Source organism: Pleuronectes platessa, chromosome 19 (genome assembly GCF_947347685.1).
Source record: "Pleuronectes platessa chromosome 19, fPlePla1.1, whole genome shotgun sequence".
NCBI classification, from domain to species: Eukaryota; Metazoa; Chordata; class Actinopteri; order Pleuronectiformes; family Pleuronectidae; genus Pleuronectes; species Pleuronectes platessa.
In genome coordinates, this window is record NC_070644.1 from 9,225,676 (window position 1) to 9,252,305 (window position 26,630).

General features: G+C 41.8%; 2 protein-coding genes and 2 long non-coding RNA genes across 7 annotated transcripts in view; 2 read left to right on the plus strand and 2 right to left on the minus strand.

Moving 5' to 3' along the window:
* Positions 1 to 10,390, minus strand: part of plpp1a (phospholipid phosphatase 1a) — a 13,639-nt gene extending 3,249 nt beyond the window's left edge. Inside the window, exons 1-4 of one of the 2 annotated variants that reach the window (XM_053411527.1) lie at positions 9,830 to 10,390; positions 5,018 to 5,169; positions 2,584 to 2,864; positions 46 to 103 (exon numbers count right to left, since the gene is read on the minus strand). In XM_053411527.1, the coding sequence (XP_053267502.1) occupies positions 46 to 103; positions 2,584 to 2,864; positions 5,018 to 5,169; positions 9,830 to 9,887 (549 nt within the window). In that variant the 5' untranslated portion in view covers positions 9,888 to 10,390. Of the gene's footprint in view, positions 1 to 45; positions 104 to 2,583; positions 2,865 to 5,017; positions 5,170 to 6,847; positions 7,003 to 9,829 lie in introns of both variants that reach the window. The other variant, XM_053411526.1, reaches the window with a different exon arrangement.
* Positions 5,518 to 7,621, plus strand: LOC128425038 (uncharacterized). The gene is made up of 2 exons (XR_008333082.1): positions 5,518 to 5,759; positions 6,706 to 7,621. It is a non-coding gene; the product is annotated as an uncharacterized LOC128425038 (long non-coding RNA).
* A 1,123-nt stretch (positions 10,391 to 11,513) lies between the features above and the next one.
* Positions 11,514 to 26,630, minus strand: part of csgalnact1a (chondroitin sulfate N-acetylgalactosaminyltransferase 1a) — a 35,499-nt gene continuing 20,382 nt past the window's right edge. For all 3 annotated transcript variants that reach the window (XM_053411524.1, XM_053411523.1, XM_053411525.1), the window contains exons 4-8: positions 25,987 to 26,088; positions 17,330 to 17,508; positions 16,646 to 16,740; positions 16,338 to 16,419; positions 11,514 to 14,700 (exon numbers count right to left, since the gene is read on the minus strand). In XM_053411524.1, the coding sequence (XP_053267499.1) occupies positions 14,402 to 14,700; positions 16,338 to 16,419; positions 16,646 to 16,740; positions 17,330 to 17,508; positions 25,987 to 26,088 (757 nt within the window). In that variant the 3' untranslated portion in view covers positions 11,514 to 14,401. The remainder of the gene's footprint in view (positions 14,701 to 16,337; positions 16,420 to 16,645; positions 16,741 to 17,329; positions 17,509 to 25,986; positions 26,089 to 26,630) is intronic.
* Positions 14,563 to 26,315, plus strand: LOC128425039 (uncharacterized). Its single transcript, XR_008333083.1, has 4 exons — positions 14,563 to 17,556; positions 19,193 to 19,267; positions 22,815 to 22,910; positions 25,422 to 26,315. It is a non-coding gene; the product is annotated as an uncharacterized LOC128425039 (long non-coding RNA).

Genomic DNA, 26,630 nt, shown 5'->3' on the forward strand with positions numbered 1-26,630 from the left:
TGAATATGAACTGATAGATATATGTTTTCTGGTGTAGCTACTTACAGCCAGGAACAACATGCAGTACATGGAGAATGAGGCGTGGCCCGAGTAGAAGGACAACCTGCGAAGGAAATACAAGACAATGACTCAACGCTTTTTCATTCATTTGCAATGAAAAAGAAAAACCTCACAAGTTAGAAGAGATGTCTTGTATTATTGTTTGGATCATTATTACACGTTATTAGTCAGACACGACAACACCACAGCCTGGTAGACCCCATGTTTAGGGATTATGGTGGAGTTGATGGTAAGTGAGTTGCTGTGTGTTGTCTGTGAGCCCTCCATGGCTCCCTGCCTCGGTTTCTTGCTGTTTATAATAACAGTGCCGTGGTTTCATACCGTTGTCAGGACCAGGTCTGCAGAAACAGCCTCGTATGAACACACACACCCCCCCCTGTAATGTACACTGGTTTATTTGGCGTGCCATTCGACTCCGGCACTCGACGAGGGGTCCTAGGCTTTGCGGGATGGAATAAGAAGAGATGTGTATTTCAGTGCTGCTTGTTACCGAGAGGCCGGTTTACTGAGCTGTCTGGATAAATGTGGAAGGTAAATCCCTACAACCGGACCACAGAGACGTGGAAAAGCTAAAGAGCTCCACTGGGGGGTTTTAACTCTGCCAAAATAAACAACAGTCACTCCCCTGTGGCTCAGTCGTCTCTTACACAAACAAAGTTAAGCAATTTTATCCATCAAGCAGTCAAATACGCGAAGATATGACGTTTACAATAAGAATTAAGACCAATTTAGAGGCTGGAAGCGTGGGTTGATAATTCATTATCATCATCTTGAGTTAGTGATTCATCCTTCAGCACACCACTGGTGCCATGGTAACACAACCCAGCTGACCAATGCCATGCTCACACTGACCTCTGTGGCGTCAGATTAAAGCTCTGTCAGACCCACAGAGGGCTGCACTCATTCTATATTCACGGTTTCAGTTAGCATGAATTATTTGTGTCCTGTGGATTCCTTCCTTACGAGAGAACAAACCTATTCCCACTAAAGTCTCATCCAGCTTAATGTATTTTTCTCTTTTAAAAGGAAAACCAATGCAGTTGTGAAAGCAGGCCTACTCTCTTCTGTGGCAGTCAGCGGAGGAGGAATCATGTTTCTGTAAGAGGATCCATAACCTGCTCTCTCCTCTGCTGCTGCATTACGTCACTTCAGTTAGGGAGAAAGCAGAACATCTTGAAAGCCTCCGATATCTTCCTCGTGTCACCATGTTTTTCTCCTGGCCTGCTGACGTCTGTTGATGCTACGTCTCACGTGAGAAGAAACACACACTGCAGTGTACGAAGCGATGAGGGTGCAGGAAATGTCAACAATTGTGCACCACACCCACGGGTAATGTACAGGAGAGGAGAAGCGGGTGGGTGGGCACATTTCCACTCAGCTCTCAGACTCAGAGGCTGCGGCTCGGAGAAACACTCCCACCTGTGAGAACAATGACCTGACCTTTAAGAAGAACAGAGGAGTAAAGCGTAGAAGGTTCCTCCTAGCGCTTAAAAATCCTCCTCTACACTGACACGAGGGGAACAGTTGATGTCACCGTTCAGGCCCCTGCTTCTATAATTACCACTGCTGTCCGTGGTCGTTACCAGATCAGAATGGGAAGTGGAAATCCTCTCCGCCTACTTTGCTTCCTGCTGCTCTGAGCTGATAAGGAACAGCTTGGAATCACAGCAGAAACGTCAGATTCCTGTAGTGTTACTCTGCTTTACTATCTCCAGTCGACAAAAGGTTCGCCCAGCATCTCACTGTTAACACTCCTTAATATCATCTGTGTGCACCGATTCACTTAGAGCCTCACATGCGCCTGAGCATGTAAATGATGATTAAAGCATTAAAAAACTTGTGAAGTTTTCAGGCTTCTCATCATATCTGTTATTTAAAATCCACCCCTTTAACTGGAACACTCTTATTGCCTCTCTTAAACATTTGTCCTCCTGATTTCTGAACAACTCAGATTGAAATAAACAGCTTGAAAAAGTCTTCATATACCGATTCACAGGTTCATTAGTGAGCTTTTTGTCCGGCAAATCTTTTTACTCTGCAACTAGACAAGAACCTACAGACAGCAGCTAAAAATTAAAGTTAATATTTACTAGTCTGCTTGTTATTTTCTTAGATAAAAACCTTCCTATGTTTTGAATATAAATTCAAAGAAATTCCCATACCAGGTCACCACCATATATGAAAAAGTAAATTCTATTTTGAGAAGATGAAACCAGCAGAACAGTTGGAGTTTTTTGCTTTTTCACCAAAAGTAAACAAAACAGAAAACCCACAGCTACCTTCAGCAGAGCAGCCAGGCAGCTTGTGTGTTGTAGTGACAGCAGTGAATCTTGTCACCTCTGAGTTGCTGCTCATTGAGCTCATCGCTTTAAATGGACAGAATACCTTAAGACATGTATGAACATTTGTATCAACTCTGTTCATGCAGTGGTGGTAGCAGTAAAAGAACAATGGTCAGAGTTAAGTTTGAAACAAATAAAACAGGGAAAGACAACAGGTGTTTTGAGATGAAATGACCCCTACCTGCCCTCGTTGACCTTGGTCGCGTCTCCGGTGCAAGTGAAGTTTTCGATATAACCCCCTGATGAACAGTCGATCTGGCTCCAGTCGGGCTTGCATACGTCCAGGAAGTGTGGCCTGAGCCGGCCGATGGAATACTTTGCGATGTCGGTCAGAGACTGGCTCATGGCGGCACCAAAGAGAAAGGTGCCGATGGCTTTGTAAACAGAAGCAACGTAGTTGCCGAAAGACGACTTGGATTTGATGCGATTTAGATGAACTGAAAGGCACTCGCCAATGATCATCTGTAAGAGGGAGGGGAGGGAGGAAGGAGACAGAGTCAGACGTTTGCACAGGTAAACAAACTCCCAAATGAAATGCAACTGAAAGAATTCTTCAACATCAGAGCCAGCAATACTCCCCATCACCACTATCTTCAGATAAAGCTGTTTTCTGTAACTGCTTGATTAGTTTGACTTTTTTTAGAGATACACTGTCGTTCTTGTAGAGGATTATTGATACCACTCTCACATCTCATATTAGTGAATCATGAACCACAGCTAGCAGCCGGCTAACTTAGTTTAGCACAGCTGATGTGTCTTTGTCCAAACTAAAATCACCTTCCCACCACAGACCAGCCTTTTTATGGATTAAACAAACAAGATATAGCACATCAATATGAGATTAGGATATTCAAATCAATCAAATCCACTTTATTGTCCCATGGGGAAATTAGCCCTGGGCCAAAGTGCTACAGCAGCTTCAGAACAGTACATTGTGTAGCAAACAACAACATATTAAGATAAATGTATTCTTTCAAAGCATTTGGTCAGAGGCAGGCCAATTGTGTCCCTCTCTTTCACATCATTATGCTAAGCTAACCACCGCCTGGCTGTAGCTTCACCACCGCTAAGTGGGTTAGGTTTTCCTTTTGTGCATTTCGGCAGGACGACTCAAAACCTAAAGAACTGATTTCCATTCCACTTTTATGGAAGCGAGGGCCGTGACCCAAGGAAGAACCCGTTACATTTTGGGGCACTTCCTTTGACGCGGTGAGATAGGACGTCAGCCTTGGCCGAGCTGTATGCATTCTCTGAGCATCCTTCTACTTAACAACATGACACCTGAGAGTGGTAGAATAACTCTTCTGGGCAAGAAAGCAATGTCAAAGTCAAACAATTCCTTTAAGTACATTGAACAACAACAAATATTATTATTATTATTATGTTTTGGCAGTATTTGTACCAAATGCATTCCTCTCAGATAGTAAATAAATACTGTTGGAAATATCATGAGCAAAGGAAGATGTCCACTTAAAATAATTAACTTGAATCCTTTACTTGGGTGTAAATGTTTTTATTAGACCATGCCTGTTGTTAAATGTCATCGTAACACATTTGTGTATTTGTATATCATTTGTGTATTCGAGCTGTGGGATACATCAGAGGAATGACTCATAACTTCCCCTTATTGGCCTTGTTATGGTTCAGATGCATGTGAATGTGTTTGTTTGGTCACAGTGTGAGCAGATAACAGGCCCAGGGGCCGAAGACTCGTCTCACACAAAAGCTGTTGACGGGACTTTACGCTGCCGCTTTGCTTCCCGTATCTGTAAATGCTGAGAATGAGAGAACTGCAAACTTCTGCTGATGTGTCACTTAAGATTTAGGTTGTCGGTTTCTAATAGAGCTGCTTAACCTCAACTAAGTCCAGCTATACATTTTATACAGTATGTTTACAATAGAGGACGGATGTCAGCGTTATTTCATTCCTTCCGTGGAGGTTAAAGCTACAGTATGGAAACTTCACTTCTCTTTAATGAAAGGACATTTTCACTGCTTTTATATAGAATTGACTGGGTCTATTTAAGTAAATGTGACTGCTACATCAGTTTCTATCGTTAGTGCCTCATTAAGCATCTTCCTGTCACAGTGGCTGCAGATTTTGGAAGAAGTACAAAGTATTTTTGGGCGCTGATACCGATATTACAGAGTGAAAGACTTCTGATACCACAAATACAACTAAATATATTGAATTAAAAAAATTAACATTGTTTTTGTTAAATAAACTTAGATACAGGATTTTCTGAATTGTTTGTTCTGTATAATAAAAGTGGTCATATCAGCAGACATAAACGCAGATTAGTCTGTGACCGTCTGATATCAGTTGATTCTTACTGACCAATTGATTTTTGTCCAGCTTTTAACGGCGTGTCTCAGAGCGCCTCTCCATGTCATCTTGAAAACAGTTTCTACAACATGCTATAAGGAAACTAAACTAAGGTTAATGGTAGCGATGGTTAATTCAGCAGTTAAAACACATACATTACAGAATAATCAATAAACCAGCACCCATGGTTAGAGAGAAAGAAAGAAGTTAAAAGTGGATGAAGATGAGCAGCAAATATTGAAGGAGGAGTGTAAGAAAGATACGAAGAGTATCAAACTGATGCACTTACAGTGAGTATTACGACGGGAATCATGACCCCCCCTAACAACTGATAGGAGATGGTCTCCTCTTTATCGGGGTACTTGATTGAATCGTCATTACAGAAAAAGCCCCGTCGGAAAGGACTGTGCTGCACATTGAGTATTACAAACGGGAGTCCAGCTATAGCAGAGAAGCAGTGAGAGAAAAACACAAATAAAAAAAAGATGTTACAAAGATGTCACAGCGACTCAGATGCAACAGTCTATGGCTTTGCGGAGAGGGAGACGGTAGCAATGCGAGAGAGGCGTCCCCTGCATCGTCCGCCATCTTCTGCAAATATTAATGGTTATAAGTGGAACGAGACAGTTGAATGCTGTTAAAGAGTGAAAGTTAGAAGAGCAAACTTCAGAGCACCAAAAGGAGACATTTCTGAGGAGGTAAATGAGACGTGAGGCCTGGAACTTTCTCTCCTAGGCTGTGATAGGTGCAGCTGACGGCTTGTTGTATTGGGGATGTGGTTGACCTCGATCCAGCAGACCCACGGGAAGCTGAAGCTGTCAGTGTGTGAGAAGAAGCAGCCATCTCAGACTCTTCATCCCTAACATGACTGAAACTCGACACCACATTACGCACGTTCTCGTTCACTTTCACCCGCAGTTTTTTGATTTCTCTTCCCTTCAGGAAAAAGATAAGATTTTACATCTTATTCTGTCGGACTTCCGAAGCTAACGCTCTAAATTCTCACGTGCTTTCCCGCAGTTTGGCAGACGGTGAGTTGTTTGCAGATTAGACAACAGTAACATTTAAGAATATAAATATCAAACTGATGCACTTACAGTGAGTATTACAGATTGAGGTTATGAATACTCGTGATACATACAGAACTTGATGGAAGAGATTAACTACTGATCTCACAAAGTAATAAGAGGACACACACTCACTGAGCAATTTCTCAGAAAACGATCGCTCCGGTCCAAAAGTGCATTCCAGCTATTTTAAGGAACAGAGGGACACAGCACGCAGCCTGCATGTGTGATGCACTAATTCAAAACAGCAACACAGATTTAATACAAATACAAATACTTTCCTTTCTTCCTTCATGTCATCCGTATTGAGATTAACACATTAATTTGTGGTTCTGGTCTTTTGTGTGAGGTTGAGTTTGTGTCTGACTGGACTAAATATTTAGGGCTGGACTAATCACATATTTGACGATATTATAAATAGTTTGGAAGGTAAATATAATTTGTGTTGCATTTTATCTGTAGCCTGAATATTGAATGACATCTCATAAAGATCTATGAGCTGAGTGAAACAATCATTTTATGGCAGAAAGCCTCATAAAGCCTGTGTTAAGTGAGATCAAACTAACCTTTGCTCTAGGACTGTTTATGTTCTTGCATACGTGTGTGTGTGTGTTTGTGTGCGTGTGTATAGATGAAGCAGAATTTATTATTTGGTTCAATTGTTGTGGACAAAGGTAGCATAAAGTGGACATCCTCCTTTACTGTCAGCTTAGTAGAGAAAAAGAACATTTCCATTATTTGGTTTCAATAACAGCGACAGTTGAAATGATTTGTAGTTTCGCGAGTAAACAAACAGCTAGTCATTATGAAAATGTGTTGGCCTTCAAACATACTGGTTTTGCTGGCTCTGTGAGTCCTAACACAAGGAGAAACAAGTGTAACTGATTTCCCTGTTCTGCTTTCCCTGTAGGTGTGCTGGTACACAAAATCTAACCAAACACCCTGGCACACCTTGGAATGCTTTACTGTCATGCGCTACACCTGTGGCTGGAAAGTCGGCTCATTTTCCATGAGACTGGTCGTTTCTACACTACGTCATGACTCCTACTTACGCAGCTAATGGGCAGGGCGAAGCCCACAGTGTAAAGAACTGTGGAGGTGACAGTGCTGTTGTGGAACGGGTACTTGATGCTGTCGTCGTTACAGAAAAAGCCCCTCTGGTAAGGGCGGATCTTTCCCAGGTTAAAGGCTGCAAGAGGCAGACCTCCTGTGGACAGAGATCAGGAGGAGTTAAGGCAGGAAGAAGTCAGACATGGCAGAGAAAGTGAGGGTGCTGAGGGACAATGGTGGAGGTCTTCAACTATGTCATCTTTCGGGTGGAGGTGAAAGAACAGCAACCTTTCTAGCAACTGAACTGAGAATACTATTAGCTCTTTTATATGTTTGTTATTGCTACTAAACCCAATGGAAAAACCAAAACAATGTGCTAAATCTGCCACAAGCCCACTCCTTCTGAGAAAATAAACATATTTTTATGTAAAAATATAAAACATGAATTCACATTGTGTATTCTGTTTACATGGAGGTTTTCATTTCATATCAGCATTATCACCAAACCAATACATATTGGTCAGGCGCTAGAAAAAGTGTTATAATTGGTCATTAACGTAGCACAGAGGGTTGTCACGTCTTTTGACGGAGCCTTGATGGAAAAGTTAATGGATTAGGCTGATTCGTTTTCAGAGTGCAAAGTCCACAGAGGATAACACTTCCGTCATTTCTCTGACTGTTCAGCCCAGAGTTGTTCTTCCATTTGAGCAGAAGTTGAGGTTCTGTTATATTATTGCACATTTACAGTCCCAGTCAAATAAAGGCAGAAAAAAGTCTGAAGTGTCTTCTCTCTGGTATTTTTGTTCTGTTGCTTCTGCAGCTGTTCACGCCTTCAGCTGTGCCATCCAGAATTTGACAGGCAACAACAGCTGGAGATGCCAGTGAGTCGGGACAGAAACACGCCCACGGCAGGACATGGGCAAGACCCCACTGTAACTTTCTAACAGTGTTACTATTTACTCTGATCTCATCTGCAACCAAACAGCTCCACAGCACATAATACAGAAATAAAGAAAGATGTGGATATATTGTAGCATAGATAGATACATATTTCCAAGTGATATCTTATCAAGACTCGATAGCAGCACCTTCTCCGTCCCTGCAAACTCACATTTATCATGTTCATGTTCTTATTTCATTCAGTGTCAGTGTTACGCGCAGCCGAGCATGACTGCTGGTAAGAGCCTCAGTCTGGGGACTCTCACAGCTGATTATAATTGAGTGTGTGCATGCACGTATCATTAGCAGAATAATCAATTTGGCGTCTGCATCAGTTGCTAAACAGCTCACAGTCACACTGCTCCTCACCAGCTAAGATCCCCTGCACCCCGAAAATGTGCTTCACTTTTGATTGGTGGGATGTTGGACCTTCATAGTGCAGTGTTTTTACCATAATCGGTATAGTTTAATCAAACTTTGAGGCATTCGGTACATATGAGGAGAATGGACTTTACAGTGAGGCAGGACACATTTAAGTTATTGTGTTCTACTGGATAATTTAAGCTTTTGTGTAGAACACACAAATTATTATTCACAGGAGAGTATCTCTGTACATCTTGAAAAATATGTGCAGGAAGGGTAAAAACAATAATTACAATCATCCTGCAAGCAAAACATACGAGAGCTGTAGGGCATGGCCACATATTATATCAAGATAAAGTCAATGTCGATAAGTATCACGATTAATGTCTTTAGCTTTAGATCAATTGTCTGTCATACCTCCTCACTGAGCTTACGCATTGCAAAAGCATTATATCGACATATTGGATAGCAATATCTGTTATATTGCTATCGATAATAATTATATTAGGGATAATGTTGTATTGCCCAGTCCCTCTTGAGAGTGTGCAAGTGGAGCCAAAGCCTGATGAGTCATCGTACAAATCAATTATCCATAATCAGATTTGAAGCCTCAGAGGCCGTGTCTCAGCAGAACTGAAACATGGCCGCTCTCTAAGACGTCTTACAGGAATCTTAAACTGTACTGACAGTCTGACATTCACTTGTCTTACATGTTCTGAGGGGGAAACGTATTGTTTCATGAACCCGAATGATGTCAGAGACAAAAGTGTTAACACGTGGGTTTAAAACATAGACTGAGAGGAAGTAGCGACTCTCATACCTCACTTTTCTCAGAAATGTTGTTGTTTGTTGTTGTTTTTTTTTGTTTGAGAGCTAAGGGAGTGGAAACTGGTTTATTGACAAAAACAGTTAACTTTGAATATTTGAGTGAATTCAACATTAGTGAGTGAGCTGCAAAATCTCCGACATGACATTTGCTCTAATAATAAGTGCGTTCATCGATTAGTCATTATTTCAAAGCAAAAAAAGGAAATATTTAAACGTAATTAATTTTGGATTTTAGCCCATTTATCAGAGAAAACAAGGTATTTTCAACACGTCACTTACGACTCTGCGAACATACATTCAACACTTAACACAATTAATTGTCCAAACAACTGATCAACCAATTTAGAACATGATCTGGATGTAAATCAAAATGTAAATGATTATTAGGTGCAAACTCAACTAAAATACCACTTGTACTCGGATAGAAATCCTATGTAAAGGCGTGTATATACACTTTGAGTATATAAAGTAAATTAACATTTATCAATGTGACAGTAACCATAGTAACCATATACTGTATATGCGACATGCTGATTTAGTTACGGAGTTTAATGTCATATTTGAATTAAAAAACAGTGTCGCTCATTTGCATACAATGGTAACATAGAACATGGGACTCTTCGCTGCATTGATCAGCCTTTACTTCTCACACACAGCAACAGATATCGATTGGTTATTGGAAGAATGAGAGGGTTCAAATAAATGGCGTTGAAAGAAGTCTCAGTAACACAGAACCAGCCACCACTCCCTTCACGTGACGACAGGCTGTTCGATATGCACACGGGAGGTTCAGGTTACATCACAGATCAGATCCTATGGGAACCAGCAGCAGCAGGAAAAGACCAAACACTCACCCAGGACGAGACAGGCTACGTCGAGCAGGACAAAGGGGATTCCTCTGGTCTCGAACATGTTCGCTCTTGTGTGTGTCGGAGGCGAGTCCCGGGCTCCAGCTGCTCTTCAGGGAGAGACACCGGGCTGAGGTGGGTGTGGGTGGGGGGTGAGTGAGTGGACGCTCCTCCTCGGGACGTCGCTGTTTCCGACTCGGGACGAAGATACCACAACCGCAGGCGCTCGGTTCAAGCCCTCGATAAGAAACGTGGACGCCCTCTTGTTGTGACAAACACACAGAGCGGTCCGCCCGAGGCCAGAGGGGGGCTCATGTCAGGCGGACATACGCGTCTTCCGGCCGGGTGGCGGAGAACCGCAGCTCAGCCGGTGACTCTCCTGCTCCGTCATGTCTGTTATTAGAGCTGTGAAATGGAGCCGGTTGTATCTGTCATGGAGAAGGAGACGGTCTTCACCTGCACGGAGACACCTGTGTTTCCTCCGGAGGGTGTTCGGAGCCGGACGAGCCTGTTCGACGGTTTACGGAGAATTCCGGGGGAGGCCGAAGCTGCAGGCCCGGTGCTGCCTTCAGTGACCAGCGGAAATACGATACATCCCCTTTGGTGACCTCACGCCACCGCTTACATTTCACATTATTAATACAAAAAGAGAAGGTGAACCGATACACATGTGAGGGAATGTTTTATGAATCAAATATAAGAAAGAGGACACTCAAAAAAATTTGGAAAAACAAAAATATTGGATATTATAACTCAATTCCTAAATTGTCCCATTTTTCAAAACTATAAAGAAATACACTTAAAAATGTATTGTATTCTTAACGCAAATCATTTTTAACATTTCTTTGCAATATATGGAGCTAATTTCCACTGTAAAAAAACTAATGTAGAAACAACTGTGAACTTGTTTGATGCTTGAACACTAGAACACCGGGAACCGGGTTATGATTGAATTATTATGAATATCTTCTCTTTTAAAAGTAACCAGTCAATCTTAAATAATAATGTTCTTTAAATCGTGGGAGATAATATAACCATAATAAAAAAACGTTGTAAAATTGTAATTAATTAGTTGTTGGGCCAATAAATTATTCACTATCCATTTGTGACACATGATAATGTGTGTATACACACAATATGCTTTATTAACTTCAGTAATTCTGGGTATTATATGTACATGTATATAATTATCTCGGATAGTTACTTTTACAATGGCATGTCAACTAAGCAATAATCTCAACTGACCGTATTTAGCTCAGTGACCCCATCTAGTGTTCTGGAGTTTAAACTACACTAACAACAACATGGGCTTTAACATGTCTGTGCCCAGGGGCCCATGGTGCCATTATCATCTTATTATCATGAGGTAATAATAATAATAACATATAATGTTAAATTGGCGAAATACTTTGTTTTACTCTTTTAACAGGTGAGTATTGATGCTTTGTTGTTTTTACTGTTCCCTCTTTTAATTAAGCAGGGTCTTTAATTCAATATTTCCCTGATTCTCTGACCGAACAAGAAAGGGTAATTAAAAGTAGCAATATAAAAACAAAGCTTATATGGAAAACTACCTTTACAAAACAATATTTAGCAATAAAATAATAAACAATATATTAGTATCATGGACATTTTATATACACACACAGTTATTGTGTTATATGGTACTTAAGAAAACAACATACACACATACAATACACAAATATTTTATTCAACTAATTTACATTAAATGAAAAAGATAACATTGACATGTCAAGGTTTTTGATGTATTATTACAAGGAATGTTTCAATAAAACCAAAAAAGTGCCTTTTTCACATCTTTGGTCAAACACCAAAAATACATTGTTACATGATTGTTTTGATTTCAGAAGTGCTGGCGATTTAATTATGTGTGAGTATAATAAAACTAATTAAATATAAGCCGCCACGAGGCAGCTGAAGTTTGGTGGCAATACATAAAACATCACATTTTCTCTTTCATTATTGCACTCTAGACTTTACTTATGAAATGAGAAACAAAAACATGACACTCAAAAGTCTCACTCTGACTTGTTAAGTCGCCGTCAGCATCATGACAGTGATCAGTATTACTGTCAGTCCTTTATTCGTCCTTTATCCATCCATTACGTGTGCACTAGTTAATTATGTGACAAAAACACAACTAGGTCATGTGTAATAATATTAAGGGCACTCACATACACACATACACCTTATACTCAGTAGGCTTTAGAGAAAAAAGTCATTTTACGGACAAATACCTAGAGATAATGCAATTTATGGCATGTTTTCCTTTAACTTTAACTCCAACTCTCACCTAATTAAAAAAGATGAATGGCACATACACACAATACTGCATTTGAAATGAGACAAACGGAATCGTATAAATGGTGACATACACAAGATAATAACAAACATAAATAGAAATAACTGATCAATAATTTATAAAAAGCTTTACAAGGCCATTGCAGGCTTTGAAGAAGTCCTTCATTGTTTAACCTACATGCTATTCATTTTCATATTCAGTCCACTAGGTGGTTCTCTTTCCCTACATATAAAAACCTGTATTGACGAGACAGTGTTCAGGTTTTTTCTCTACACAAGGCACATGGTTCAGAAATGTTCCAGCTCAAAGTTCAGGCCCTGTGTTTTCTCTCTGAAAACACCTGCTGCAGTTACACAGGAAAACACAAACGCAGATGAAAGTACAGATGGCTGATCGGACAAGATCAGAGTACTGCAGTAGTTTAGATGTTAATAGAAGCTGTTGATTAATGGCTCTCTCACTGTTATTGAGCCCACTAGTGCCGTCACATTGCCCATCCACAGCTACAACAGAGCAACATGATCTCCATCCGTTCAAAAGTCTTCACATTTTTCATTTAGGGAATAGTTTGATATTTTGGTAAATATACTTATTCTCACTCTTTGAGAAAGTTTTGCTCGTTGAGTGATTCTTCACTCAGGCCTGGACACAAAATGTGAAGATAAAGCGAGCGGCCTTTTAACTTGCAGAGATGGAATGTAACTAAGCTTATTTACTCAATTACTGTGTACTCTACTTATTAAAACTTGTGTACATGTAGTATACCTCAGTATTTTCCTTTATGCCACTTATACCTCCACTCCACTACATTTCAAAGAGAAAATGCATGAATTAACAGCTTTATGAGTAACAGATACTCAGAAAGATCCTCATTAACCTGTTATACAGATAACAGGTACAGATTGGACTTTTTGAATACTTTACATATTTATGATGATGCTTTTAAACATGTTTTGTTGATTGATTAAACTGCAGCACACAACAAAGTACACAGGTAAAGCTGAAATAATTCAGTCAGGTAAGGAATCGGCCAAATTACAGAAAATCATTTGCCACCTATTGACTGATCCATGAAGAAGAACACTATTTAAATTTAAAGGAAATATTTTTAGCGTTTTATAAAGTTGTTAAATGTAAAATTTCTTCCATCTGAAACCAATTTAGCAATATAATGTTGCTTAAAAATAATGCAAATGAATAATGTATATGTGATATATTGTATAACTGTATAACAGACGGGCCATTTATTTATATAATATCACCACGTTGTGATCCCTTATGTTGCTGGAGTATCTGAAGGAGGATTTTCAACAAACACCACATCCCAGAACATTTCAAGCCCACCAACACACTGAGGCAGAAACTGGTCCAAAGACAAAACACCCAGACATGAGCAGAGCAATGTAGTGCATGCAGTTGAATGTAGTGAGGAATGCACAGACCTGTACACTGGGGAAACTCAAAGCCCCTTCACAAACGCATGGCACAGCACAGGAGAGCCAGCTCCTCAGGTCAGGACTCAGTAGTGTACCTACATCTAAGGGACAGCGGACATTCATTTGAAGACAACCATGTCCACATTTTGTCCAGGGCAGTTTGAAAGAGGAGTGAAGGAAGCCATTTACGTCAAACTAGAGAAACTGTCTCTGAACAGAGGAGGTGTAAGACTGTGGTAGTACAGTAGCCATATACAACAGAGTCTTGACTTCCATTCCCAGGAAGTTTCACCACAATTCACACCTTAGGACACATGTCTCACAGGGGGCGGGTGGGTCAACGACTCTCAACGACTTGCAGACGACTCCCAACAAAACCATCAGCAGGGCGAGTCCAGCCTGTCAGGTAACCTCAAGGACTCCTAACAACCCGACAAGGTAAATACCTGGGACTCCCATTAGTCAGTTGGAACTGAAGAAACCCGGTGAAACGTCTTCACGAAATGTGCTAGAGATACTTTAACTTGAAATCGTCCTTAATACGAAGGTTATTTCATCGTTAGACCGGGCCAGCTAGCTGTGTCCCTCTATTTCCAGTCTTTATGCTAAGCTAAGCTAGTCACCTGCTGACTCCAGCTCCATATTTTGTGTACACAGATGAGAGTGAAATCTTTGAAAAGAAAGCAAATAAGCGTAATCCCTTGAAAACAGTTGAACTACTCCTTTAAAATCGTACGTAGTTCATGTCAGCTATTTGTTTCCTCACTTCCAACCGATTGCCGTCATTGCAGTGATTCTAACTCCACCACTTGTGAGTCTTCATGTCTTCTTGGGGTTGGAGTTCTGCTGCTGCTGCTTCTGTTTGCGGAGGTGGGCCTCGATCTCCTGCCTGAAGAACAGCATCCCCAGCTGGCCGTGCGAGGCCTCGTTCATGGCCTTGGACTGCATGCACATGCGGTACTGGTCCGGCGGGAGCTCATCGGCACACTGCTTCTCGTGCCACAGGTGGAACAGGCCCCGGGACGGCGCCCGCACCACCAGGAGGTTGCTGTGGAGGTACTTCCTGTAGAGGTGGACGTCCTCACCTCCCCAGCCTTTGATGTCGATGTCAAAGCCTCCTGCGAGAACGGAGAGTAAACAAGATTTAAAAACTTGCCGCTGCACAGCTTCGTTACACGTGCTGTTGTGTAAAGAGGCCTCTTGATATGCAAGCACTTGTTTTCTCTGCACTGTGTTCACTAACTCTTAGTGGAATGCTGTTTGTGAGTCCTGATTAGAGCAAACAGAACGTGATCATAATCTCTAGACTGCACGGTGGTCGGTTGTTTTGTGAGGAGGCAGCGAGGAACCTCTCGACTGACGGCAACAGATCTCGACCGGGCGTGTTTAAATCTGCCTCTTTGCATGTCTGGACCGCGATGTTCTCACTTGGTGTAACACAAGCTGGGTGTTTTGTTTTGGATTTTCTCTTTCGGCCTCCTCTCTTCACTCCTGCTCCGGGGCTAAACCGAGAGAAGACATGAACCCAGCAGATGAATTGTTCATTTGTTTGTGCGTACTCTCCTTCTAAATAATGAATTCCATTGTCATTTCTGATGAGCATAAACCCGCAGGACTAAATCGTGTCTTAAAGGAGAAGTTTGACGATTTGTGAAACATGGTCATTTTCTTTCCTGTGGAGAGTCATCTGAGACAATTGTGGTTCCTTTAGTTTAGCATAAAACATGAGAAAAAAAAGGGGAATCAGCACTTGATGGTTTCCTCTGAATAATAACAAGATTTCATGGAAGTCACTGAGCATGAAGCAGCTGTAAAACCACAACTTGACGTTTCTGCACGCATCAAGTCTTTCAAATCCATTTTCCGTTTTCTTTGACACCTGGAATGACACATACAAGCTTTCTCTCATGTGACACTAATGTTTGGGTATTTAGCCACATGAACAGTTTTATCATTTTGGGTTCAATAGCGCCGCTTTGGATAAAGTGACGCCTTCGAGAATTACCGCTGTGGCCTTTTGTCATCATGAATGACCTAGATGATGGTGAAAAGAAATCCAGTAGGTCACAGGTAATTCTGCACTCTGTCAAAGTTGTTACCTCCGCCAGACCCCTTTATAATTGTTATTATTATTATCTTGTCATTCAGGGAGCATTAAGCTGGTTTGCAGTCATATACTCAGATTGCATTCGTACCAGATATAGAATACAGCACAGACAATATATGATAATAACCACACAGTCAGTAATAATAAGATGATGAGAAAATCGAATAAAGCAAATAACGGCCACGTCTGGTGGGAGTGGTGCAGTACGCAGCAATAAAAGCAATAAAACTTTGGAGGGAAACCAAATTGATGTAAATCTGCCGTGAGACCCAATGTTCCTGATCTAATATACGGAGGGAGAGGACGGAGAGGCTACGAGATGAGATGCTAATATATGCTGCTGCTGCTGCTCAGAGCTACTTCATGCAGAGTAATATAATAAAATCCCATCCGAGTTAGGAGAGTAATGCAATGTCGAGCCATTTGTGTTTCCCCCCCCCACATCCATTAAGTCATTGCACCATTAACATAGCTGTGCATATTTCCGTCGCCATCCAGGAAGCCCATTTCTACCCTCCGTTATGCAACGCCTCTGCACAAATGATCTACCCCCAGGAGCCGCTGTTTATAAATCCCTGCATTGCTAAGTGAGATGTTGTGTTGGATACGACTGCGGTGTTCTAATTGTTGTTATTCTCTAATATTTACCTATGTTAATGAAGTCGGAGCGGTACTGGCAGGTCATGCCGAAGCCGAAATCCCTCCAGAACCCCGTGTCCTTCTTGATCACCTGCAGGGAAAACCACCACAGGTCTCACAGAGGTCGGTAACATGTCAGATCCATACACAGGGGAGGAACTTCAGTAGCTTCTCTGGGTTTCTACACAGGAGCACCTCCCAGGTATAAAGCACAATGTTTCCAAGAAGTGGCTTGCAGAAAGGTTAAAAAAAGACAAATGGAGAACATCAGATTTGATTGGTGCGTTTGTGTGTGTGTGTGTGTTTGTGTGTGTTACCAGCTGCTGCTCCACAGTTGGGACGTGTTCAGGGCTTCCATAGATCAGAGTGGGGTTGTACTGGCTGAATAACACTGGGTAGAAAACCTTTTTACCTGCGATGTAGAGAGACAGGGTTGTCAGACAGCTAGGAAATTATTTATAACGGAATGTGTGTGTGTGTGTGTGTGTGTGTGTGTGTGTGTGTGAGTGAACTCATAGCTTTGTGAGGACACATTCTGGGAAAGTGAGGACATGTGGCTCAGTGCTCGCTTGCTTTTAGGGTTAGAATTAGGTTTAGGTTTAGATTAGGCCTGAAACACAGCATTCTGAATGAGTGCTATAGGAGCAGAGGTGTGAATAAACAATTATAAGTTAATAAAATAATGACATAAGGGAAGTTTAAAAGACCAAAGGCACAGGTGAGGCAGCAGTGGGTTGACCAAAAGAGGTTTTAAACGTCCGACCTCTAGGTTTTTCTCTTTGTTTGTTTCAGACAGAGGTGATTGGGAATAGGTGTTATGCCCGAGTGGTTAGGTTCAGGGCCAGGGGTCAGGGCTAGGATGGTTGGGATGGGCGGTTTGTCAAGACAATAGAATCTCAAGGAGGGTTATGGTGAAATGACCCCAACGGTTAAGCATTAAAAGCAATTATGCCACTGAGTGTTCTCACAAAGATAGAAGTGTATGAATGTATGAGTCTCACCGGGTTGTGTGTTGAGTCGGCAGCTGTTGAGGAAGTCGGCGGTGAAGTAGATGTCCACGTCGCAGAAGAAGAGCAGCACGTTGCCTCCCTTCCAGGCCCGCGCCCCGACGTCCAGACCTCGACCCCGAGAAAACTCCTCGTCCAGCTGCAGCAGAGTGAAGTTCTTAAAGTTCACCTCCCTGCAGAAACCCAGTGAGGAACGAGAGCGGCGAGACAGACAAGCAGAAGTCAGTTTACTTACAGCAACAAGGAGACATGATGGATTTTAGACACATTCGTTCAAAACCCAAGAATCTTATTCCAACTCTCCTGTAGTGAGACAGTTTCTGAGGCAGAAAATATAACAAAGTCATGTGGAAAGATTATAAAATATTTTAGAATATTCTTATGTATTACAGATTCTTCACATTTCATTTTCAGATTCTTAATATTTTTCACCTTATATAATGTCTTTATAAAAAAGTTAATGCTGTATATCCAGTACTTTATTCCATCTCCTAAACAATATATCACTACTTTTCTATAAATGGCAATAATTGATTAGATTATTATTTCAATCTACACAGTTTATCATATCTCTATTGAAATTCCTTCATTGTATTAGGGGCAAGTTATTGATGGAATTGTTTTGAATTTAATTGTATCGACTATTTTTACTGTGTTGTGTTTCCTTTTTCTGTTTGGTTGTTGTTTTGTTTAATGATTTCTTTGCCTTTGCTAAAACATTTTAAATTGCCTTCCCATTTGAAAGATGTCACATCAACTACATTTTCTTAACTGATGTGCTCTGATTCAAAAATGTTTTGAATCCAAACATCATACATCTGCTTAATTGAACTGACACTAATGGGACGACAGAGAAAACGAGAGAGAATATTCAAAGTAAACTGGATGTGATGAACTGAGCAGAATAAAGCAGAAGTAAGTTTTCGACTGACATGTTGGTTGAAAAGCTTCCGAAACTGAGATTCTAATCCAAATAAAAACTATACAATTATTGGGCTTCGGCAGCCAAACAGGTGCCATTATCTACATTAGGTAATTCCGCATGGAGCATTAATCCTGTCGCTGGATTAACAACCAAGATAAGGGGCTAATTTACTCCAAGGGTTTCAGATTCACTTAGTGGTGATGGGTTTGTAAGTTGTCTCTTAATTTGTTTGGGAATGTGCAACACTGAAGTACGATGCTCCATCAAATGACACGCTGAGGGCCTTGAGCTGGCTTGTACATTTTCACCTTCTCAAACAGACAAAACTCAGTTTCTTTATTTTGTTAATAAAAGGGTTACAGAGGGCGCTGTTGCTCAGTAAACCCTATTTAGTGTTGCTTTAATTATTTTAATTATTTCAGTTTATTTCATGCCTTCATGGTGGATATAATTCCCGCAATCTATTTATCTTCAATCAAATTACAGCTTCCTAATGCAGCATGCCCCACACGGGGCTGGATCGTTTTTCAGAAGATGAGAACTGGTTTCGATTTCGGTGAAATATAATCATGCTGCTGTGAGAACTGTGCCTAATGAGTGTGTAAATACATCAGAGTGCTGAAGAAGCTGAAGGTCAGCAGGGACCCACAGTCCATCTTTGCCCCGGGCTTCCCTGGCGAGTTAATCTGGCAACGATCCTCTGTATTCTCCCTTTTTTCTGCCTTTTAGCATTTTCCAGCCGCGGATTGAAACATCATGACCTCACAAGTCGTTACTCAAAAGTTCACATCAGCAAAATTAAAATGTTCTGGTCTGACTGCATTTCATGTTCTCAGTCTCATCCCGGTCATGATACACACAAGCTTTTCAACTGCAGCCAAAAATTAATTACATGGGAAATAACAAAGCTTCCTCCTGTGCTTTTTTTCAAGGATGTGGTGAGAGTAAAGAGGAACAGCTGGATCCAGATGTGCACAGCTGCCGCTTTTTCCTTAACAACGCGCACTGTAAGTGACTAATCCTTTACTCATGTGCAAACATACACACACACACACACACACACACACACACACACACACACACACACGCACGCACGCACGCACGCACACATACAGACACACACTTCAGATGGATGATACTGAGGAGAAACTGGTTCACACGTCTGAGTCCGAGGCAGAACAAACAGGATCAAACCTCCTCTCTCATTCATGTGAGGCTGTGGAACAGAACACGTCAGGGACAGACGTACACGGCTTTGTTGGAGGAAACAGGGACGACTGGAGGAAACGTGGTCGGTTTGTTTTTGCCCGAGGCGGCTTGAATCACACTCCCCATAGTTCCCTCTCACTGTGCGTTTGTGTCTGGGAATATTGTGTATCTGGGTATATTAATGTGTGCTACCGTGAAAAAATACTTTTGTCTCACTTCCACTATTTTTGCCTCTCCCAAAATAATATAGTCTTTTAATCCTGAGTGGCTCTAAAAACCAAGAGCAACATAAACACAACGCCACTTATGAGCATCTTATTTGTCTGTGTGAAAAGCAGCTCCTGTCAACATCCCGAAAATGACCAATGACTTCAAGTGCTGCGTGAAATGTTCAGGTCAAATGGGGACGCGTCCTTCTTCCATCTGACTGTATGAGTTTACGTACGGTCAGTCGGAGTCCAGTCTCCTCGTCCGTCCGCACTTTATGAATCCAAACAGAGTCAATCTGTTCCACAGTCTACACAGAGTCCCAGGAGACGTGGACCCAGCCCACTGGCACTAAACTGTCCAGCACAGATGGCAGAGACCGTGCACAATACATCCGATTGTCTCACACAATGTAAACGCAACACCACGTTCCCATGTTGACTCAGTCTCAACTTTAAAGGGGCTCATTTGTCAGAGATGAAGAAAATATTTAAAACTGTTTTTGTTTTAAAGGAAAAGTTTGGCATTTTTTAAGGTTTTGCTTCTTTGATTTCTGTCTGTAAGAAGTTTATTGAGAAGATTGATAACACACAAAATGTAGCTTCAGCCAGCAGCTGCTTAGCTTAGTATAAAGAGATATCTTTCTGTTCTTAGTCTTTATGGTCAGCTACATGTACGGTATACAGATCATAGACTGTAAATAAAGATGGATGACATGACAGCCGCCAAAAAGTGATGCCAAATTGTCTGGATCGCCACCTGCTGGCGGTCTGCAGTACAGGTCATAAGTCCTTCCTCATCTATGTTAGTGGATAGGACATTGACCAAACTAAAAAGTACACTTCAAACAGGTTTCTGTCATTTTAGTTAGTCAGATTTTTGTCCAAGAAATAATCTATTTTTTTATTACTTATTTGATGAGGTGGACCGTCATGATAGACAGCTGAGATTGTCTTGGTCGAGCATATTTGCAGGACCTCGCCACAAGACCAGCTCCAGCCCCTGAGCGCTTCGTGCACATTCTCTGGATCCAGGTGCACAAGATGGCAGCGTTCGTATCCAGGATATTTTTGGCTTAATTTCTGGATGGTGGGAGGAGGCGGAGAACCATCATCCATCACTTTAAATAGTTTCTACAGACATCTAACTCTTGGCAAGAAAGTGGTACCGAGCATTTCAGTTATCCAAAGCACTGAACAATATTTACAAATACACTTGTGCATGTTTACTTTTTAAATTAAATGAAGTGGGATATTGGTCATTAATCATTTATTGTGATGATATTTCCATGATTAAAAATATATTGAGGGCGTAATTGTCGAGGTTGATATATTGTTCATCCATCCCTCCAAGACGGTCTCTGATAGAGTCTCCAATTAATCTAACCTGTATGTTATTGGAGATACTGTTAGATAAATAGAGTAGATAAATGGTTTATGTGTGTTGGCCTGTGTGTGTTACAATAATTCTTACAGACAGACAGGCTCCACTGTTGTGTGGGAAAGTGAGTTTACATCCTGCACTGTCTCTGTTTTCTGTATTACTTTTTATATCCTGCTCTTTTTCTTCCGTCTTTGTCAAAGGCACCAGCACCCGTATTATGGCCTGAAATAGTCAGTTTGTTTACTGCAGGCGTGGTGACTGGTACCTAGTAGCGGCTAAATTGTTGAATCTGTGTCAGGGTGAGAAGCTTGTAAAGAGCTGTCATGTTGTGTCTCAGCAGCGCGGCTGATCCTGTTAGTTCTGCTCAGGACAGGCAGCGGCGACCCGATTTCCTTTAGCTTTCCCTGGGAATTTCTGCCTCTGTGTAACAATTTGTGTGTATTAACGTGTGTCGGGGGTATAGCTGGAGGACTGACTGCAGGTCATGGTGACTACTGAATGTGAGAAGACAGTGACTGTAAGCCCTTATATATGCGTGGCCAAAACCAGGCTTCTTTTTTAATCTCAACACATTTCTCAGATACCAGAGAAGCATGCTTGGATTTTTAGCCGTGGCATCGCTCTCTGAATATTAAAGTCAGTCCGTTCACCACTTGAGTCCAGACTGAAAATCTCTATAAAACAGATTGCAATTACATTTTGTACAATTATTTAAACCAAAGATATAAAAGTGGATGATGCTTCCTCCCTCTATCCAGAAATTATAATCCTGTGCCAAAGAGCAAGAGATTGCCACTCATAAATCAATCTCAGATGTTTGTTAAAACCAAAATCAGAGGGTCACAATGAGCTCTTAAACACACATCAGTGTTACGAGAACTAACCAAAATAATAATCTATTTACCGACAATTAAATATTAACCGTGTTCTTGTCCCATCGACTAACATGGAGGAGGCAGGATTTATGACCTATACTGTAGCGAGCCACCAGGGTGGAATCAAGACACTGGCTTCACTATTGGTAGGCCGTCATGTACTCCATCTTTAACTGCACTCTATGATTCATGCTCCCCGGAGGATAAATCATAATCCTAATGACCTCAGTGATCCTCTGATCCTTCAAAACAACCTTTTAAGTTATTCATGTTCCCCAGAGGATAAAGGATGGCCAAGGATCAACATGTTAGCATTGCTGTGAACATTATTCCTGCTGATGTTAGCTCAGAGCCCTGCTGAGAAGAAATCACATATCCACACAGAGCTGCTCGCTATTTTGTGGCCCTGTTAAATACATTTAATTTCTAAAGCCGAATTCCTCTTCATCGCTCTGTGTTTCCAATGCTGGTCAGTAGTTTTCTTCTACCTTGGCATTTTTCATGCTCGCAATACATTTTAACATCAAATTTCTTCCTGTTAGTCACCCAGCTGCTGTTAACTGAGGTGGGAGGTGTGTCCTCTCTGGGCTACTGTAGAAGAAGCTAACAGCGGGCTGGGGAATCAGTAGTCCGTGCATGTGATGGAGAGTCGAGCTATAGACTTGTTGTGATCACTCTCAGGCTGTGCCCTCGGGCAAGTTATTAACACTGAGCAATTTGCTGAGTGGGTCCATACTGGCGATCTGCAAAGACACATGCTTTCATTGATATGAATATTTGGACGTCTTTCTAACCTCCTCTCTGATTTGCGTCTCATCTAATCGACTCATAATCTTCTCTCCGTGACCTTCTGCTCAACATTATCTTCTTGCTTCCCCAGATCTGTCAGAGGCTCCACGGAGAGTCGCTGACCTACGTGTGAACTGAATGAAATGCCACGGCAGCACGACAGGCTCGTTTGAGAGGCTGAAACTTGGTAAGAAAGAAAGATCTGAAAGGCAGTGGCGTCTCTGTCTGTCCAAACTTTTCGTCCTTCTCTTTTTATAAACACGTCCAGTTTGGTTTGAGATGGTTGTTTAAAGTAATTTTTCCATTCTCAGAAAATCTGCCTCTGCCTTGCTCTCACATCTACTTTTCACACATCTCCCCTGCTGTCTTTCTGTTTTCCCCGGAGTGATCATCTCTGCTTCTGAGGCACAGTAATTATTTATACATATTGACGGGTATCTCTTTAGAACAGGTTAACTCATTTGCACACAGCCTCCCTCTTGTTCTCATTTTCACTCTGTATCTCACGTTGTATAGGATCTTTATTCTTGCATATGTTAAAGGCTCAGAAATGTACATCTCCCCAATGGATTCAGCTTCAGTCCGGGCTTTGAAGAACAGACGTGTAAGCGATGTACTTGAAATGTCTGTGGCTAATTCCATCTGCTTTAACAGATATCCCTGGTGTCTCCCCGAACGCTTGAAGACTACAGCTCTGATTTCCTGAAACGTTGACTATATTCCATCGGTAGAGTTCCAACTTTCATTCAAATTCATCAAATACAAATCCATGAATAATTGCCTGGGAAATAAAATGAAATCTCGCAATGTTAAATTAAGTGATAAACAATTCTGGATCTGCCCTCTGATCCGGATCCACACCTAAATTTAGTCTTCCTTGATCCATACCGCTTCCTACCACCAAACTAAACAGGAAACATAACCTCCTTTGCCGGGGTTGGTAAACTTTTTTTTTTTTTATACTCCATTGAATCCGAGAGAGGGATGGAGAGGCCATCCTTGAAAATTTGCCACAAGAAGTTTATAATGGCTGCTGATAGTCTTGCAAATACTGTGAGGGCTGACAGCTAGGAGCTAGAGCACCGCCCTATTAGCTCCCCTCCTTTATAAAAACAGGCATGGGCAATTACTGCCTCTTTGTCTGATGGTGACTCTTTGTCTGATGGTGACTGCTGTATTCGTGCAGGTAAGGGCGACTGGGAGAAAGGGAGGTTTTATTTTTCCGGCTTAAATCGAATGAGGTTACTTATACATTCAGTTTTGTGACTATGCCTCACCCCCAATTTCTGTCATCCCATGTTTGAGAGAAGATTCAGGATTCGCCTCTCCCCTGTTTGAGCCGCAGTACAGAGTCAGCCATTGTCGCTGTAAAGTAGGGCCCCATATTGAGCGAGGTAATATTTAAAAGCAACGTAAAGGGCGATTCCCCTCAAAAGTATTTGGTTGCAGTTGGATGACTGACCTCGTCTCCCCCTCTTAAGTGCCAGACTGCTGCTGTGCCTACACCAGTGTTATCTGGCGACTAGTTTCTGCGTTGTTCCGTTTTAGCTTTTATAAACATTAGGAAATAGAAGTTTTGTTTTTAATTATAATCTTCTGCCTTTTTTCCTTTCTCAGGTCCTCATTACAGTCCTATTAAATGTGAACTGAATGCACGTCTCCCGCTCTTCTTGAATCCCCAAAATTTGATTGTCAGGCACACTGAGTTCATTGGGGTCTAGTACGACTCATAGGTTGCTTTAAAGACAGATTTGTCAGTCTAAACACTGTGCCGGGTCACAGTGCCTTTATCTGAGAATTTAAGTGGTGCTTCTAAAAAGCAGAGTGTGTGACTGCATGTGATTCCATAGCAGAAAAAGGACAAATGGCTAGAGGTGACTTGGGAGCGGACGCCAACTAAACCAGTTTCTGGAGGTGAATTTAATTTGTGGGAAGGGCAGCGTAGAATCGGATCAGCTAATGATGCCATCACTGCTGGGAACAGATATTGACTTTTGTGATTGAGGACGTACGTGAGTGTGTTTACTTGCCTTCTGAGTGAGGAGCGTGGTTGACCCTTAACTCTTTTAGACTTTGGATTAACCTTTTGAAATACACCACCACACCCAGGGAACACTTAGTCCTGATATAGTGCTACTTTAGGTGTGTTTTTGCTCTGTCCCAGTCTCAACCTTCACAACATCTGGACAGAAACGGGACTGGAACTCGAATTTGAATAGTTTTTTCTCTACATAATATTCACGTTTGTGTTTGGTTTAACTGAGTAAAATAAACATTTGTTGCTGCTCAGCTGAACAGATTAGTCAGACGATAAAAAGCAATTGTGATAATTGAATCATTCTTCAACTCATATCATATCGTATCCAACATTCAATGCAAATCATGTGAGAATTGGCTTGTGCTGGGTTTTAAAACTCAACTTGGTGCAGACTGAAATATCTACAAAAAACACTAGTTTGATTGCAGGGAACATTCATGATCCCAAAAGGAGGAATCCTGACTTTGAATATACCCTAACCCTATTAGTTATTTTACAGAATTGATCTATGCCGAAATACTTGATTGCAATATAAGTGTTTGAGTTCCTGTTGGCTCTTTGTGTTCTTCTCTCTACAGCCACAGGCTTTGCTTTCTTTATGTTTCATGTGACACTTCACTCGGAGACTATTTAACGCCGCCTCGTCTCTTATCTCCACAGTTTCCCCTCAGCGACGGCAACAGGAGGAGACACGGAGAGACAAAGAGGCGCAGTGTGATACTGGAGATAGTCCGACCGATTCAATGCCACACAAAACCCTCAGGGCTGGGAAATCGACAAGCGTCACCATAGCAACTCCCTCGGGGAACTGTGGCTCAGTCCACAGTGGATCTGACTCGCGATCAGCCACCTCCCCTGTGGCGTTGGCGTCCAGGTCCTGCGAGAGGGTTAGCATGAGTCACGGGCGATCACGGGCCTGTTATGATTTATCTGTGTCGGCTGGGAGCGCTCAGCCCCTTGGCATGGGTGGCACACTGCTCCATTATTCATCAGCCAGATGACTGGCTGTGGCACGGAGCCGACCCAGGGGGTGTGTGTGCTTTGTAGGTGTCGTGAAATGAGAGCGACAGATTAGAAAACGTGAGAGGGGTTTCTGTGGCATGTGGGGAAACAGTGAAAGAGTATTTTTCCAGCAGTTATTTTTTTTTACTTCTTAAATATCATTCCATCTTCTGCGTTTGGGCTCCAATTCAATGATCTGATCTTGGCTGCGGTTTCAACCCACCTGGACGTGTTCTCCAGAGTGCTGCGGACTTCGCTCATCTGCTCCTTCCCAAAATACACCACCGTCAGATGGACTCGGCCGTCCTGCCGCACACACACCTCCCTGCACGTATACACAAACACAAAGAGGAAGGGACAATATGGATGAAAGCATTCTCAAAGTGAGCAGGGGACATTACAGGAAGGAAGTGCACTGGGAACAAATGCTTCCCAGTGAACAACTTGCATCATTTATTAAAGTTTCAGTCATTTGTCTTAAAAAAAAGTCCAACATTATTGTATTTTTCACTCCCCTTGTCATAAATGAATTAAAAAGTCAACATCTTTGTATCTTGATGACTGTGATGTGCCTTTTGTAACTATTGCCTGACATTTATTAACCAAAGGAATAATTAGTCAATCAACCCTGACTCTCCTCATTCTGACTCTGTGTGATAGCAGACATTGTGTGTGAGTGCACAGAGACCAGGTGGCAGATGCCTGCGAGTGCTTTGATGGAGACGTGTCAAATGCATCACACGCATGCTGAAGTCTAATTCACCTCCTCTGCTCAGGAGACTCCAGACTCGCACACATTTCTCAGAATGTCTGCCAGAAGCACTTGAGAGAAATTATCTTGTAAAACTAGATGAACACGAGATGTTT